Here is a 17,461-nt window from a genome sequence, read left to right as displayed (position 1 = left end):
AGAGAATCTGTCGGCACGAGATGCTGCAATAGATTACAAACTAGCAACTGTTACCTCCAAAAACGTGTGTATATATATATCTCAATATATATATATATAGTAGCTTTAAATATATATATATATATATATATATATATTTTTTATTTTTTTTAGGGTAGGTAAACAAAAAAAGGAGTTTTAACTATATAGCTTTAAATACGTTTATATATAACAGTTGCTTTTTTTTGTAAATATCTAGTTGCATACATCTCGTGGAGAAGAGTTGCTGAGTTTGTAGTGTGATGCCTTCATCTCTCGTGCCGAATTCATTCATCTCTGATGCTTATATATGATGCCTATCATATATCATATCATTATATATATATATAATATATATTTATCAGACTCCTTTTGCAGACAAATATGTCACTGGATTATTACAATTAATGGCTAAATGAATGTTTGTAAACCTGATATTTCCTACTGTACACACTACAGCAAAAGACAAATAACTGGCTTAAATGTTTTGTTGTTGAAACTACTAAAGGCCTTTGACTTTTGCATAGTACTGTATATAAATTAGAAAAAGAGGCTAGGTTTTTGTGTTAATTTTGCAGAAGCTGGTGTGATGTTAAAGTGTTTCTGATTAGATCATAATCAAAAGCTCGCATAATTGCCAGTTATATTCTTAAGTCTAATTGGATGAAAAATGCCTGTTTGTACCATTTAAAATTAACATTAAACATTTGGAAATAACATATAAAAGCAAAAATGAGATCTAAAAGCATAATGTTTATTTTTTGTCTATATATCACTGACATGTTGATATGTACTCCTGGCATTTCTGTCAATGAAAATCTGTCCAGAGAAATCAGATAAACAAATACTGTGTACCTACTCTTAGGGGAAATGTATGGTTTCATTGTTATTCTTCCTCATAAATTAAGCCTTTGCTCAACCCAAAATAAACCATAATTATATGGTTAATTCGGTTTTATCATTTGCATTTAGCAATGTTTTTCCTTGCTGTCAAAGCACTGTATTGTGACCCATCTATAATTTTGCACGCAAGCATTTAGAAACCACAACAATCAATGGACAAATCACAAACGAAGTTTAAATGCCAGAAAAAAAAAAAAAAAAAAAAAAGGTTTTATTACTTGAAACCTCACAGAGACCTCACAGAGAGTGCAGCCATGGTCTGGCCGAAAAACAGACAGAAAGCTAGAAGTGACAGCGGGCAAAGAAAACAAAACAACTGTGTCTCCCCCCCCACCATTTAAACCACTTGGACTTTGCAAACTTTCCCACTACCTCCATCACATCATAGTTTTAAAAAACACAGACACCAAAAACAACAACCATCTCGGAGCACTACAATACCACATAGGACTGATTCTGGCTAAACCCCGCCCCCCCCCACCCGCCCATCCATCATTCACCAATGGAATATTAACACAGTAACCATCTCCCCTTCTGAAATTAACCGCCCCGGAACTCGTTTGAAGGAACGGACTTTCTCTGGCTGGCAAAATCTATTAGCTTAAACACAAATCTGAGGGTTTTTCCAAAAAGTGGGTCGGCTCAGGACGTTCTCCCTTTAACCCGGTAATACTTCATGCTTAGCAGACATCTCGATCTGTATTCATTTACACAGCGAGTGTGATGATGGTCAGATGAAAACCTTTCCAAGGGTCTAACGGGTTTAAAGTAGCAACACTTTCTGAACACAACGGCGCCATCAAGTGGCACAACCAAGTATTTCTCAAAAAACAAGACACAAACTATGTATAATAATAGCAATAATACTCTCCTCTAGCTTCTGATCATTGGACCAGCCAGTAACCGGATGGATCTGAAACACTTCTTTTTAACAAATTTACAGTTTTAGTTGGCACTGGACTACACTAGCTTCTGTCTGATACTGAAACATGGTCAATACAATACAATAAAGAAAACAAGGAGAGGAAAGTATCCTGTGTTTTCATACTTAGATATTCCCTTGCGAGCTCGTCAACAGTGCAATAGTGCAACGCCGGATAAATAAATAATAATGTAAACAAATGACCGAATTCACAAGCACGGACCAAAACAGGAGCAGAGTCGTCACGCCAATGGGCTGGTGATCCATTTGCCGTATGTGACCAAAAAGGAAGTGGTTGAGGCATGACGTGGTGAAGGGAGGGAAGAGATCTTTCGGTTCCACCAATGAGGTCCCATACGAAGGCACTGATTATCTGTAACTGGTGAATTACACTGCTGGACTGTGTTTGTGGTGCAGTTTGTTTTTTTGTACCAGGAGGAAGAACAGCAATCCACAGGTGAAGCTTCGGTCCATCAAACGAGTCCTTAAAGATCGGGAGTCATCCGATCCTGACATACTGATCCAAGTGAGATAATTTTATCGCATTGTTTCTGGGACGCTTTGTGTTTTTTGGGTTACATTCTTGTCATCTTAGATGGTGACATTCTTGAGTAAAAATCTTCTGATATGGGGTAGAGCACCTGGGACAACGGATCTCACACTTGCCCTGCTTTTCATCCCCCCGAGAGAAAAAAAAAAAAAAAAAAAAAAAACCAACAACAGTAAAATAATCAAGGCCAAAATCCAAAGAATAGGAACAAGAATGGATGCGATCTCTGAATGTACTGAGGAAAGATACTCACTAACTTCTGTGAGGTTTCTAGACAATTACAAGAGAAAAGAAACAGCAGTTTCCTACTCAACGTGTGACGTCCCTTAAAAGTCCTCTTTTTTTGTCTTTTGTTTTTTTTACTACAACAAATACAGTCACACAATACAACATCCTTCTGACCAGGCAAGCTGTAGAAATAGGAGACGAAAAAACAAAAAAGCAATCTGAGCCACAGACATGCCAAAAATGAATCTGGGCCTATGGAGGAAAAAAAAAACAAGCAGAGAAGACCTCGTGTATGTGTATGTGTGTGTGTGTGTGTGTGTGTGTGTGTGTGTGTGTGTGCGCGTGTGTGTGTGCGTGTGTGTGTGTGTGTGCGTGTGTGTGTGTGTGTGTGTGTGTGTGTGTGTGTGTATGAGACAATGAGTGTAGGTCTGTTGTGGTGGGAAACAAGCATTCATTTTTTCAGGGGCTGGTAAACAGATGCGTTGGGGTCCAGTCCTGACGGACTGGTGTCCATGAACTTGGAGGAGTAATGGGGCGTGACTGGGGTCATGCTGCCTGTATCTGCAGAATACACCATGCTGGGCATGACGGCCATGACCTCTGCTATCTTCTGCTTCAGGTCTTTAATCTCCTGGTCTTTCTGCAGAATTTGACCTAAAAAAAAATATCAAGACAGAAACAAGTAAGTGTTTTTCCACATTTAGGGATGTTTTCAGTAAAGACACAAACTACCGTTTAAAATTTTGTGGTTGATTTTAACAGTTTAAAAGTAGTCTCTTCTGCTCAAAAAACAATAATATTATAGAATTTTATTAGTATTTAAAATAACTATTTTCTATTTGAATACATTTTCAAATGTAATTTATTCCTGTGATGGTAAAGCTGAATTTTCAGCATCATTACTCCAGTCTTCAGTGTCACATGATCCTTCAGAATCATTCTAATATACTGATTTACTGCTCAAGAAACATTTCTTGTTATTATCAATGTTAGAAACATTAGTGCAGCTTCATATTTTTGGAAACAGCCATTTTTTTTTCTTCTTTGAGGATTCTTTGATTAATAGAATGTTCAAATAAATGTTGTTATTGTCACTTTTGATCAATTTAATGTCTGCTGAATAAAAGTATTAATTTTATTTTTATTTTAATATTAAGTAAAAAAACATACAAAATTAAAAAACAATTAAGAGACCCTAAATTTTTGAGTTTGGTCTTCTGTAATGTAGTTAAAATTCTTTCAAGCAATTCCAGAAAAAAGTTAGATCTAAATGACAGTGAGTAAATGATGACAGCATTTTTATTTGAACTGTTTTTCAGATACTAAAGAAGTGTGGGTAATCTGGACAAAAGAGTGTGATGGAAGACCTTGTGCGATCTCCAGCTGTCTCTTAGCATCTCCGAGGGCAGAGAAGAGGTCCAGCTTGATTCGGGTCTCAGCGCTGAGGCTGTTTTCCAGGTGCTGGGTTTTATCCTGCATCGCTGACAGCGCTGACATCAGAACCTCTGTGTCCTTCTCATTTTCCTTATATTTATGCAGCTCCTAGAAAAACATGACAGAAGGAGTAGTCAATTGTTATGCTTTTTCTCCATTTACAGAAGAATCAGAAGATTTTGAAAGAGATTCAGAGCTTATATGGCATATGAACGTCTCCTCACTTGAACTTTGAGTTCCAGCTCTCTGATTTGATCTTCTTTCACCTTGATGTCAAGTGTGAGTTTCTTACACTCCGTCTCCAGCTCAGAAATCCTCCTCCTCAGAGACTCTGTGCACTCACCTCTGACAAACACAAATGTCACATGTTAGTTCACTAGGGCTGGTCAGAATACTTTTTTTTGAGCTTCGAAGCTTCAGTAGTAATCAACACTGAAGATGCTTCGGAGGGAGGGACTGAACATATTCTTCTCTCAACACCATGTCTACACTGGATGCCATGCTGCGACAAAATACAATAGAACCTATTATGTTGTCTACACTGGATACGGCACGGCATGGCGCGACAAATTCCCAACAGTTAACTGCCGCTGCGTTCTATTTAGGACGTACTGACACAAATTCTCTGTCGTGTCCAGTGTAGACAGACTTTAGCTCTGGCTGCGTGGCGCGACACGACAACTATCGCATCTGATGTAGACACGGTGTAATAAAGGCAGGAATCTCTGTGTGTCTGTTTGCATTTTTAATTACGAATTAATAAACTTTTAATAAATTACAGAACACACGCTCCTAATTAACAAACTACCAAAAAAATACAAAACTCACATGTGGGTGCAATATGGACACGCAAAACGTTCGGAATTAATAAACTTTTAATAAACTACAGAAAAGCGCGAGCCGGAAGCAAGACGTCTCACGGGGGCAGGGTACTAGTGATACAAAACACAGGTATGTTAAGAGCAATACCTTTAATATAGACAAATTATTATTAGGCTGGGCTACTGTACGTTTTTTTTTTTTTTATGACTGCCGTATTCGCAAGTATTTTCCAAGCAAATGTTTCCTAAGTGCACATTTTTGTTATGTGTAAAATTACTGATTAACATGGCAGATAAAAGCAGTTCATTTTTTTTTTTTTTTTTTTTTAACACCAGCAATATACTATAGGTGTACTACTTACAGAACTCAGTGATTTTTCAAACTTGATGTGCTGTTGTGGTAGGCCAGTTTCAAATCGCATATTTGGCTCACTGCCTTTGTCTTGTCCTCACTCAATTTAAAGTGCTCCCACACAGCTGAGGTCTTCGGCATTTTTGTCTTCTCTTCCAGATGAAATTAATCATGACGTTCATGACTTTCACTCATGGGCGATTCATATTCAAGCGCAAATGAGAACCATTTCATGGGGGATGCCAGGTGTTCGAGAAAAAAAAATATTTGAATCCTAAAATTGAAAATCGAATGCCAACCAACTGAACGAATATTCTAATAAACAAATATTCTGGTCCAGCCCTATAGTTCACATATAAAAAGTGTTACATATCCTGCAGTTGTATGGAAAGAAAACAGACTGAAACAGATCTCATGAAAGGGAAGATATAACTGAGAAGGGAAACAAAGAATCATGTAAGAAACAGACAGAATGGATGATGAAGGCAAAGCTATAAAAAAGCAGCCATAAAAGAAAATTAAAAAGATATTACAAAATAGTATGGCATGCATGTTATGTATGCTTCTGTTCAAAAGTTCAAAACAGTTTTTTTTTCCTACAAGCAATTACTTTTATGTAGCAAGGACACATTAAATTAATTTAAAGTTACAATAAAGACATTTATAAAGTTATAAAAGATTCCATTTCAAATAAATGCTGTTCTTTCAAACTTTATAATCAAAGACTGGAGTATTGGCTGCTGAAAACTGAAAATAAAACCGTTATTTCAATAATATTTCACAATATTACTGTTTTTACTGCATTTTTAATCAAAATGAGTCTTGGTGGGCATGAAAGACCTCTTCCGAAAACACTGAAAAATCTCACTGATCTCAAATGTTTGATCAGTAGTGTGTATTTTGTATATCGTTCCATTTTACCAGGATTCTTTAATAAACAGGCATTTTTGAAGAACAGCGTTTATTTAAAATATATATTTTTTTTGTAATAATGAAAGTCTACACTGTAACTTTTGATCAATTTATGAATCCATGCTGAATGAAAAAGTATTAATTTTTTTTGGGAAAAAAAAACCTTTCAATGGCATAATGAAATGGAAAGGAAGAGAATGGAATGAACAACATGTAATGGAATGGATGTTAGGAAATGAAATGCAATGGAATGATGGGAAGGTGTGTCATTAGCACCTGGTTGCCGCAGCGAGGGCAACTGCACGTGCTGCTGTGGCCTCCTCCAGCTTCTTGCGTTTCTTTTCCTCTGCTAACAGTTTCTCTGCTGCAGCACGAGCCTCCTGTTCTGCCTTCAGACGCTTCTCCAGCTGCCCCACTGTCTGCTTGTCCTTCTGCTTCGCTTGAACGGCGTTATGAAGTCTGAACACACAAACAAGACTTTGCATTACTACAAGTACAGTCCCCTGTCTGCTCTGCGCTGAAGGTGGGATGTCTCACTTGTTTTGCAGTAGTTCGTTCTCCTGCCGCAGCTGTCCGAGCTCAGAGCGTATGCTGCGTTCAGAGCTGCCTAGTGAGCCCAGCTGACTGCGCAGATCCTGTTCGGTCTGTCTGCTAGCCTGCAGGTCTGCCTTCAGCTTCTTAACATCCTGCTCCAGCCTAAAACATGCAAACATTCACTTCAGGTCATAATGAGTCATGATAAACGTGAATCACAGAAAAGTACCTATCTAGACAGCATTTCTGGGGGCATCTAAACTTGCTCAAGGCATGATATAACACCAATTCTGCACAAAAATGCTGTCCAAGCAGAAAGTAGATGATATATATTTTGAGGTAATTGGTGGTTTCTCCCAGATTTGAGGTATTTGGCGGTCTGCAACTTCTGTTTTACAATTGTTATGTTAATGTTTTGAGTAACACTATATTTTAATAATATAATTTAATGTATAGGTGTCTAAAGAAGAACTAACCCCATATCTGAACAGGTCTATTTCCTACTATATAGTAGTGAAAAATAGTATACCAGAAGGGAAGTAAGTCTAAATACAGTTTTTGAAAAACAGTAGAACCTGGAAGACCTAATTTCTCTATGAAGATTTCAAAGTGTACATCTGATGGGCACTTTACTATCCCATGAGCCAACAGGGGGAGGAGTTGTGAATGGTGGGAAAGTGCCTCATGGTCATGACAACATAGATAATATGCCCAGATTGCATCCATACTACACAAATATACACAGACCTTTTTAAGTTCTTCATAATATGTAATATTCTGGCAATTTTACAAAATTTCAGATGCAGCTTTCTGCTGGTCAATGCAACAAATTCACACGACCAACTTGAACCTGATGCGAAATCCATGTGGTGGAAATCTTAAAGGGTTAGTTCAGCCAAAAATTGAAATTATGTCATTAATGACTCACCCTCATGTCGTTCCAAACCCGTAAGACCTCTGTTTCATCTTCGGAACACAGTTTAAGATATTTTAGATTTAGTCCGAGAGCTTCGTCCCTCCATTGAAAATGTATGTACGGTATACTGTCCACGTCCAGAAAGTAATAAAAACATCATCAAAGTAGGCCATGTGACATCAGAGGGTCCGTTAGAATTTATTGAAGCATCGAAAATAAATTTTGTTCCAAAAATAACAAAAATTACGACTTTATTCAGGATTGTCTTCTCTTCCGGGTCTGTTGTGAACGCGACCTGCTGTGACTGTTGACGTACGACGCTGCTGACGTGTTCTCTGTGCGCCCAATAACAAAGAAAAACATCACATCAGCAGCGTCGTACGTCAGCGGGGCGTCACTACAGTGTTGTGAACTCGCTCACAACAGACCCGGAAGAGAAGAAAAAGCGGAATAAAGTCGTAATTTTTTTTATTTTTGGACCAAAATGTATTTTCGATGCTTCTATAAATTCCAACTGACCCTCTTATGTCACATGGACTACTTTGATGATGTTTTTATTACCTTTCTGGATGTGGACAGTATACCATACATACATTTTCAATGGAGGGACTGAAAGCTCTCGGACTAAATCTAAAATATCTTAAACTGTGTTCCGAAGATGAACGGAGGTTTTACAGGTTTGGAACGACATGAGGGTGCGTCATTAATGACATAATTTAAATTTTTGGCTGAACTAACCCTTTAAGCTGTCAAGCGAAAATTCCAGATTGCATGGATTTCAATTAAAATGACTTTCGACCATGAAAATTCGCAGAACAACAGCAAATGGACAACAATTTAAATAAAAAATGCCATTTAAAGCTCAGAGTCAGTGTGAACTCAACAAGAACAGATTTCTTTTTTAATACTAAAAAAGTCAAAGTGTGTTTCTTAATGCTTAATGCTTTCTATTGACAGAAAAAAAAAACAAAAAAAAAAAAATTATCTTATATCTTATAAGTGTATTGCATACATACACCCTTTTGAACACTAGAGCTGTGGTTTTAACATGAAGCCCAGAGAATGATGATGCGTGTGAGTCTAACCTGACGAGGGCTTCGGGTTTGCTCAGCTGATTGTTGGGAATGCAGTTTTCCACAGGGTCTCTGTTTGACGCTGAGTTCTTCCCTCCTCCACACTTCTGTTTCCTGTCCCCCTTACCCGAGGAAGAGGTGGACGATGAAGGCCCGGAGGAAGACGGCAAGCTGCCATTGGCCGTTCCGTTCCCCCGGGGCGAGGAGCTCCCTCCCCCTCCTCCTCCGCTGGCATTTTTGTAATTTTTATTAGAGTTGGAGGAGGATGAAGAGTGTTCCTCTTTCAGCAGGTTCTCAGTGCTGCCCAGCAGGTCTGAGCTGCTCAGTCTCTTACTGTTCACATGGTTCTCCATGTACTCCAACTCCTGAGCTTTACTGTCCGCTGATGGTAAGATGCTGCTGCTGGTGCTGCTGTGATGGTTCTGGTTGTGGTTGTGTTGCTTTTTGGACTCGTTCTTGCCTCGTTCTTTCTCTCTGTATTCCAGCTCTGGTAATGTGTTGGATGAGGGCTTTTTACCGCCCGCCGAACCGTTCTGTGCCACAACTGGAGAGTCTACATCTTGAATGCCTTTAGACGCTGCTGCTGCTGCTGCTGTTTATGAAAGAAAAAGAGAGACTTAAAAAGAATAGTTTATACAAAACAGAAAATATTTGCTCAGCCTCATGTCACATCTGCTATGAACAATTTTTGAAGTATCTTCATGCAGCTCTGTATATACAATGTCGGTTCAAAGCGGCCATGCCCCAAAAAGGACAAAAACACTTTAAAAAAAGCATTTGAAGTAGTCCATCTAACTCGTGCACTATGTTCCAAGTCATACAGAACACACTTAAATGTAGGTTGTGTTTCCCTCCTTTTTGGAGCTTGACAGCTGTGGTCAATAAAGAGCTGTGTAGAAACCAAACACCAGCATATGGTTGAGTGAACTATTCTGTTAGGAGGCACTGTCCAAAGTCCTTACCCTCCTCAGCTTCTCTCTCTTGTCTCTGTATGAGCTGTTGTTCTGGAGGTAGCGCCTGCTGCAGCAGCTGCATGTAAAATTCGTTCTCTTTCTGTACTTCCTTCTGTTTCCGCAAACGCATCTTATAACTTACATAACTCTTAAAACCAAAGCCCAGTGTCACCACCGGGTACCCGATACTGTGAACACAAAAAGAAACCAGACGTCATATGATTAACAATGTTGGAGGAAAAAGCAACACTTATTGTTTTCTGCACAAATGTTGTGGATTATTCCTGTGTACTGCTATACGACTGAACACTTACTAGTAAACATGATAGTTTTGGGTTTGATGGTATTTAGTCTTCTGACTAGTGATGCACCAAAATTTATATTTGATCAAAACTATTAATTTCATTTAGCCCAAAAACTAAAGTTTTTATATTTATAGTTATATTTGGGTTATTAGTTAACTGAACTCTGTATGCTCTTTAGGGTGTCATGTTCAAAGGCAACTGCAATTAGCCGCCTCTTATGGAAATTGTGCATGTTTTACACAATTTTCCATTGTTTTAAATAATTTCTGGTCACAATGAAGTGTCTCCACACTGTTGACATTTTTACCTGTTGTAGTTTATCCACAATGTGTGCAAGAAATACATACAGTAAAAATGCACCGTGAGAGAAGTGCCAACTAATATTTTATCACTACTGCTGATCGTAACAAACACACAGTGCCTGGACAATTACTGATGTAACCTCAGCTCCCAGACGATATGCTTACCTGAAGCAGGTCACATATCGTCATCTACAGTACTAAAAGCATGACTAATGCTCTCTGAAATGGTTTAGACGAAAGCGGACAGATCAAGCTGAAACTTGCTCACAATCAGTGCCAGTGTTTGACTCATCAATGTGAGCGAGGATTGTGAAAAATAACATACCAGTGCGCTGCAAATGGACGACACAAGTCCACGTGGAAGTGTTTCAAATCTTTAAATCTGATAGCTGCCTCGATATAAACAAAAAGTATCCATAACGACACAGTGGGGAGGCAGACCCCTCGTTCTGTGGAGAGACGTGAGAAGAGAACAGTCAGTTCAACATGTGCTTAAAATACATCACCTGACAACAGTGAGGGAATGTCATAATCACAACAGTAACAGCCCAAATGAATCTTAACAAACTCACAACGATTTAAGCGCACACTCTATGGGTGGATCTGAATTAAGCATCAGCGCTAAACAAAGCGAGTGAGTCATTTGAAGCAAATCCTATTGTTGACATCAAAATCCAGAGCTGCTCAGTCACACCGGCAGAAATAACCAAGGTCACAGTGTGTGTATGTTATAAAGAGAGAGTAAAATATGTGATGACAACAAAAGCTCACAGTAGCATGGGAATGATCCTCTCATGCTGGAGTTCCAAGGTGTCAGTTGTACACACACTTTCAAAATATATTTTTAATCCATCATCTTTATACAGAGAATTCGAAGAATGGCGTCACAAGTGCATTAGACCAAACCAGACTGACACTGGGACTGACAAACATATCAGTTTGGGGTTATCTAAACTAGAAAGTGTCAAAGCTGCAAGTCATGAATGTTCAGAATCTACTGACCAATCAGCTGTAAGCTTGAGGTTAGACTTTAGAAATGGTAAAACAAAGAAAACTAGATCAATGATGGAGAATGATGGAGAGGATACGTGGCTCTTACCTGTGTGCCAGACGTACTGTACCCACACATATGTGCTGGCTGCAAAGAAAAGCCACTGCACTGGGATGAACAGCAGACATATAATATCTGATGTGAACGCCACACACACAAAAAACACTGAGAAAGCCTGCAACACACAGAGAGACACATCAGATCACCACATGTGCAAATGGCATGACACTCGTTTCACGCTCCTCAGTTAAATATAACTTCAGCGTCCGGCTGTGAAACATCATATAAAACAACCCTAAACAGTATTTTTATGCCGTTTTCATGATTATTTAAGAGACATAACAGGAGCAGTTCATATAAGAGCAAATAATACTTCAATACTGACGACTGACCTTCTGACCATGAAGAAATCTCTTAATCTCAGATAAGACTAGATAAGAGTATAAACTGCAGTTTAGGTCCCTCACAGGATTATTGATAACATCAAACTATAAATTCATCATACAGTATAAGAGCTACCACATTTTAATGCTTTTGTAAGAAGCCTCTTATAGGCTTGCCAAGGCTGCATTTATTTGCTAGAAAATATAGTAAAAATTGTAATATTGTGAAATATTATTACAATTCAAAATAACTGTTTTCTATTTGAATATATTTTAAAATGTAATTTATTCCTGTGATGGCAAACCTGAACTTCCATCAGACATTACACTAGGCATTTACAATATATAGTATATAAAAATATATATATTATAAAAAGGCAATGTGATTAAAATATATGTAGCAGCTCATTTTAAGAATCAGTTCATCTGAAAATTACGATTCTGACTTCTAGTGTTTTTTGTCTGCTTTGGAGCTTATAAGAAGTATAAATCACAATGCAGTTTTGTTGTATGGAAAACAGAAGCTCAGGCATTTTGATAAAGATTTAATTTTTTGCTGGGATGACATAAGTGTCAGCAATCAATTTCTTTAATTATTAAGTACCATTATCCGGATGAAAAGCTTGTCTCACACACACACACACACTCACCAGGCCCTGGTATCTGAAGGAGTCGTAAACACTGCGAATGAAGAGCCAGAAAGGCCAGAGGTACTCGAAGCGGAACTCCAGCACAAAGTCTGCCAGCAGCACCAGAGCCCAGACCACCAGAAACTTCAGGTACAGGAACGTACTGAGACAAAGAGAAAGAGATGTTAATCTTACCCTACCATTCAATCATCCATTCAAGATTTCATCTCTTTGAATAACATTCCATGTGGCCTTGAGCCAATGAACATTTAGCGACACATACAAGCAACTCCATCATGATATCCAGCATTAAATCCAAACCAATGAAGCATGGGTAGGTGGGGGAGGACGTAATCACTGTTTGACTTTCTCCAATGCTGTGTACTGAATGAAGTGAATTATGCTTTATGTAGGGATAAGAAGAGGCCAAGAGCACATGAGTAGTATGTATTTCCAGATGTACAGTAGCAATGCAGATAAGGTGTACTCAATCCACCAGATAAAAGAAATATTCTTTAATTAGACTATAATTACACCTCTGGGTGATATTAAATATTTTTCATATATTATGCTGTCAATGTGAAATTAAGCAACATTGTGATTATCATTATTTTAATGTTGTTGTTTTTTTTTTGCCATTAAATGGCCCTAAAGACTGTGTCACAGACCGATTTTGTGATCATTCTTTGTTTCACAAAAATAGGAGGTGTAAGACAGCTAACAATAAATTACTTAAAAAAAATTATTTACATACATTTCCATACACATCTTAAAGTGTTTAAAAAAATCACAAAAAACAAAAAAAAGAAAAAAAAAAAAAAAAATAAAAAAACATAAAAAAAAACAAAAAAACAAAAAATAAAACATACAACAGATAAAATAAAAAATAATAATAATAATTATAATAATAATTATTATAATAATAACAACATTTAAAGTATAAAAAATAATAAAAACAAGAAAAAGACATATTTTAACAGAGTTGGTGTTGATAAAATCAATTAATTTCCAGGAATTTTGTCATAAAAGAAAACGCCATTTGGAAGAGAGGTGTAAAAGCATACACTTCAAAACTAACTACTTCCTATTTTGTTGAAATAAGTACAATATTGCTGTTCTTCTGTCTTTAATGATTATCTAATAGCATCTTCTACATAGTTCTCCGCTGCTCATACAGGTGCTGAAGACACTATTAATAGTGTTCTGATGACAGAAATGATTGTGTTAACACAAGGTAAAAAACAAAACAAAAAAAAGGCAGTCACTGGACCGGTAGGTCTGGGCTGATGACATACTTGCTCAGTTCCACCTCACTGAGGAAAGCAATATAACAAATCAGATAACAGGTGTTACAGATGCATCTTCACAGATTATATCATCAAAGTTTACAGTAAATGGATGGATGCATCTAAAACAAAAACCCCATATGCAAAACATATTGCACATGAAAACAGAAGTTAAAATACTCTGATGTAAGATCTGAGAAATGTTTCTTTTGGAACAAAACCAAAAGCATGTAAATAGATTCATATCTGATTTTAAATAAAAGCACTGATCTTCACATAAACATTTGCTTCATATTTGAGTATCACAAGTTTGGACCAAATCTATTACTTAAGACCTCTAAATGAAATCTGCTTTAACAATTTTAGAGTTATTTCCCAGATGCAGACTTGAAATCACATGCAACATTATGTCAACATCTGACATGACTGGATGTAAGCTCTAGAGCCACTACATTAGAGAGTCAAACATGCTGAACATCAAGCAGAATAGCAAATGACTGATAATGGGTGAAGTCTGGCAACCCTCTTTGATAGCAGAAACAAGTTGCCAGTTATTTACCCACTGTGAGCAAATCGTAGTGTTTAACTGTGTCATCCATCTATGATGATAATAACACTTTAAAAGCAGATTTACTAACAAATGCAAGCAGCGGTGTGCAAAATATTGAATATTCATCATGATATAACTGCAATTATTGACCCGGGAATTTGCATTAAAGGTGCTGTATGTAGGATTGACACCGAGTGGTTGAACTAGGTATTGCAGTCCAATTTAAAAATATTGGAGAGGGTTTTTTCACCCGGCCCCTCCTCCTCTGACTTGACGCAGGTTGCCAGATTGACGACACCAACAGGAACGAGCGCACTTGATGATGAATGAAATTAAACACACTGTGTTTTCCTCTAACTGGCAACCCGGGGTGCCGAAATACAATTGGGTAAACTGGCAGTGAGCGGGTTTCACAAACCAAAACAGAGACCGATATTCAGGCCCGGAACGCACATTTTCAAAGGAGAATAACTGACTGTAGCATTGTTTTTCAGATAAACAAGTATGTTAACTTAACATGTTTCTTAAATATCTGCAAATATATTATGGTATTTTTATGCTTTAGTAGCATCAAAAACTTACATACAGCACCTTTAAGATGAGCACATAGTTTCTAAGTTTGATTCACTTTTGTTAATCAGTTCAAACTGTCAATGAATCAATGAAAAACTCAATTCAACAATTTTGTGCAAGTATAAAAATGGTATGTTAGATGTAGGTAAATATTGCTGTTTATTAATGCATTTTTGTGTATTGTACATAGTGCATTATATAAAATATAATTATTATTTGTGCTTGTTTACACAAGGCATTATTTATTTAGTTGTTTATAATTATGTCCTTGTTAGGAAAACATATTTTGATTATTTCTATCTAGCTTGTTACTGTATTTTACTACTTGCATTATGAATTAGCTTGACCTTAATGACTGCTCGGTTGAAATTATGATTTCTCTGACTGAAGAAAATCACTATTTTTGACCATTTCTGTGAAAATATTCACAACGTAAATACCTATAAATTGGTACCATCTATAGGCATCTTTATACAGCTGCTGATTTAAGGCTGCTCTTACGTAATGCAGCATAAAAGCCTGACTAAACTCTGCATCAAAGTATATGGTTATCATTGTTGTATAAATGCATTGATGCCATTTCTGAGTAGCATTAAACAGTCTGTGTAAAGACACCTAAAAGCCACTTCAGGAGCACCTTTGTGCCACCTTTGCAGTGTAAATTTGGTATAGCACACTTCATTGGAATCTTGCTTTAAACATTTGAAATTAAGTCTGTATATGACCACCAGTAAACGTACTATATATACCAAACAATGAACATACCCAAACACTGGCACTCAGACAACAGGTCAGCAATATGACTGGCATCCCAAGTATAGAGCGTAATGCTATTATACGAGAGGTTATACCATCTGCTAAGATATGAAATATGCAATACTGCTGCATAAAACCCCTTCACAACATCACTTTTGATTGATGGGTTAGATGCTCCATGACAAAGCTTACAATACAAAACAAAAACACTGAGACTAAAAAACTACAGCTCTCAATGAAAGAATGAATTGTGCAACAAAAAAAAAGATCCTATACATGAAATACGTAGGTGTAATTAAGAATATTACCCTTCTTTCTTCCGTGAAACACAAAAGGAGATGTTAGTCACTCAGAATGACAGTTTCAGTCATTTGCTTCCATTTTATGCAAAAAAGCAACGAAAGTGAATGGTTACTGATGTTAGAATCTTTTGTGTTTCACATACAAAAAAGTCAGATGGGTTTAGAACAGCTTTTAACAATATTTCAAATAACGATCGTTTTAACCTAAACATTATTCCTGGCAGCAAACAAACAAATACTTACTTACATAGATACACTGTCAATTCTGGCACATTTAAATGCGTCTTACACCATATTTGTAATAGTTCGTGAGTTCTCAAGGAAAACGTAAATAAAAAAAAATATACAACAGCTCTCGGTCTCGCCAACTTGTGAGGAAAAACACAACCAACTTTAGTTATTTGGCGTCTCGGGCATTTAAAACCCACCAGCTGTCTCTTAGAAATCTGTATTTGAATAAACTTAAAGCTAATTAAATTACGGTTATTCTCCTTACGGTCTTGTAAGATGAAATCACAATCGGTCCATCTCTTCGGTGCGGCTTCTGACAGACTAACGGTCCCGTCACGTCAATCATCCTGATGATTGACAGGCACCGACTCTAACCGTCGGGTCTCGAGCCCACAGCGGTGGGTTTCGCGGGTTTCTTTCTTTTAAAGCGCATCGCTGTAATGAGGCCTACGGCAGCTTATTCATTTCTGCGGAGACGACTGTCTACCTTCAGCCAGCTTTGTTGACGGTAGCTTAGCTCGGCTAGATGATTTACAGTCTCTCTATGAGATCTCAGATCATAATAAAAACGAATTCTGGGTCTCTCTTAAAGCTCGTGAATGATAACGGTTCATTCGGAAGGTCTGGATCGTACCTGCCGTAGATCCCCTCGGTGATTCGGTTCCGTTTTAAGGGCCGTCGAAGCTTGCTGCAGTCCGCATTGCGCCGCTTCATCCTCGCCCCCTTAAATCGGGCTTTTTAATACGTACGGCAGTATGGTCCAGGGTTCTCTCTTATTCGGCGGTCCCGCAAAGGAATATACCGCTGTGCTTGTTTTTGTTTTTTTCTCCTGGAAACAAAGAAATAAATAAAAAGACTGAGTGGAAGACCCTCCTCCTTTTTGCGGCGCAGACGCACAGACACGGGCCTAGACAGGTGTGACTGACAGACCGCTAAGCCAATAGGAATCGCGCTTGTCGGTTGTCATTTTGAATGACAAGACAAACAGCCAATAAGATGCGGTCTGTTTTGTCGCGGTACCAAAGAAAGGGAAATGGGGCGGCTGACAGGTTTTCTTCGTCCTACCAATCGCTGTCTTTGTGGACAAATCAGGTAGTGCTCCATGACCAATGGGCTTGATTTGGGCGGGACTCCCTATACGTTTTTTGCGTACGTTGTATGAGAGATGCGTATTCAACATAAACGTAATTTTTGTTGGGACGTTGCGCGTTTCATTGCTAAGCACAAGTTTTTTTACATTGTGTGACTGTCAAACGCTAAAATGGCATAAACAAGTCCCACCAAATAAGGTATAATGTATTATTAATTTAATGATCAATAGCTTAATTGTACTATTAGCGAAATTTAATTCCCCCACATATTTTTAATATACCGGATAAAAATAAAAAAAAAACATTAAAAAAAAAAAAAATTAAATTGCCATGAAAAGCAAGTTGGGATAGTCTAACCAGTTAATTAACCTCATTTCATTTCAATT

General features: G+C 37.6%; 1 protein-coding gene across 3 annotated transcripts; it reads right to left on the bottom strand.

Annotated features, from left to right (window-relative positions):
* Positions 1 to 751: 751 nt before the first annotated feature.
* LOC109098247 (macoilin-2) lies at positions 752 to 16,901 on the bottom strand. 3 transcript variants are annotated; one of them, XR_006156339.1, is made up of 12 exons: positions 16,619 to 16,901; positions 12,308 to 12,449; positions 11,323 to 11,449; positions 10,549 to 10,672; positions 9,626 to 9,804; positions 8,676 to 9,258; positions 6,678 to 6,836; positions 6,417 to 6,599; positions 4,280 to 4,400; positions 3,989 to 4,163; positions 3,007 to 3,275; positions 752 to 2,924 (listed from the first exon to the last, which is right to left on the bottom strand). XR_006156339.1 is itself a non-coding variant. In XM_042737501.1 (11 exons), the coding sequence occupies exons 1-11, from the start codon at positions 16,696 to 16,698 to the stop codon at positions 3,073 to 3,075; spliced, it is 2,076 nt and encodes a 691-aa protein (XP_042593435.1). In that variant the 5' UTR covers positions 16,699 to 16,901; the 3' UTR covers positions 752 to 3,072. The 3 variants fall into 3 exon arrangements, 2 of the variants coding, with proteins under 2 accessions (XP_042593435.1, XP_042593436.1); XM_042737501.1 differs by having other exon boundaries at positions 752 to 3,275; XM_042737502.1 differs by having other exon boundaries at positions 752 to 3,275; positions 8,676 to 9,255; positions 16,619 to 16,900.
* Positions 16,902 to 17,461: the final 560 nt, after the last annotated feature.

This window comes from Cyprinus carpio, chromosome B13 (assembly GCF_018340385.1).
Source record: "Cyprinus carpio isolate SPL01 chromosome B13, ASM1834038v1, whole genome shotgun sequence".
NCBI classification, from domain to species: domain Eukaryota; kingdom Metazoa; phylum Chordata; class Actinopteri; order Cypriniformes; family Cyprinidae; genus Cyprinus; species Cyprinus carpio.
Note: the sequence above shows the minus strand (reverse complement) of the source record. Positions and strands in the feature narration are given on the sequence as shown.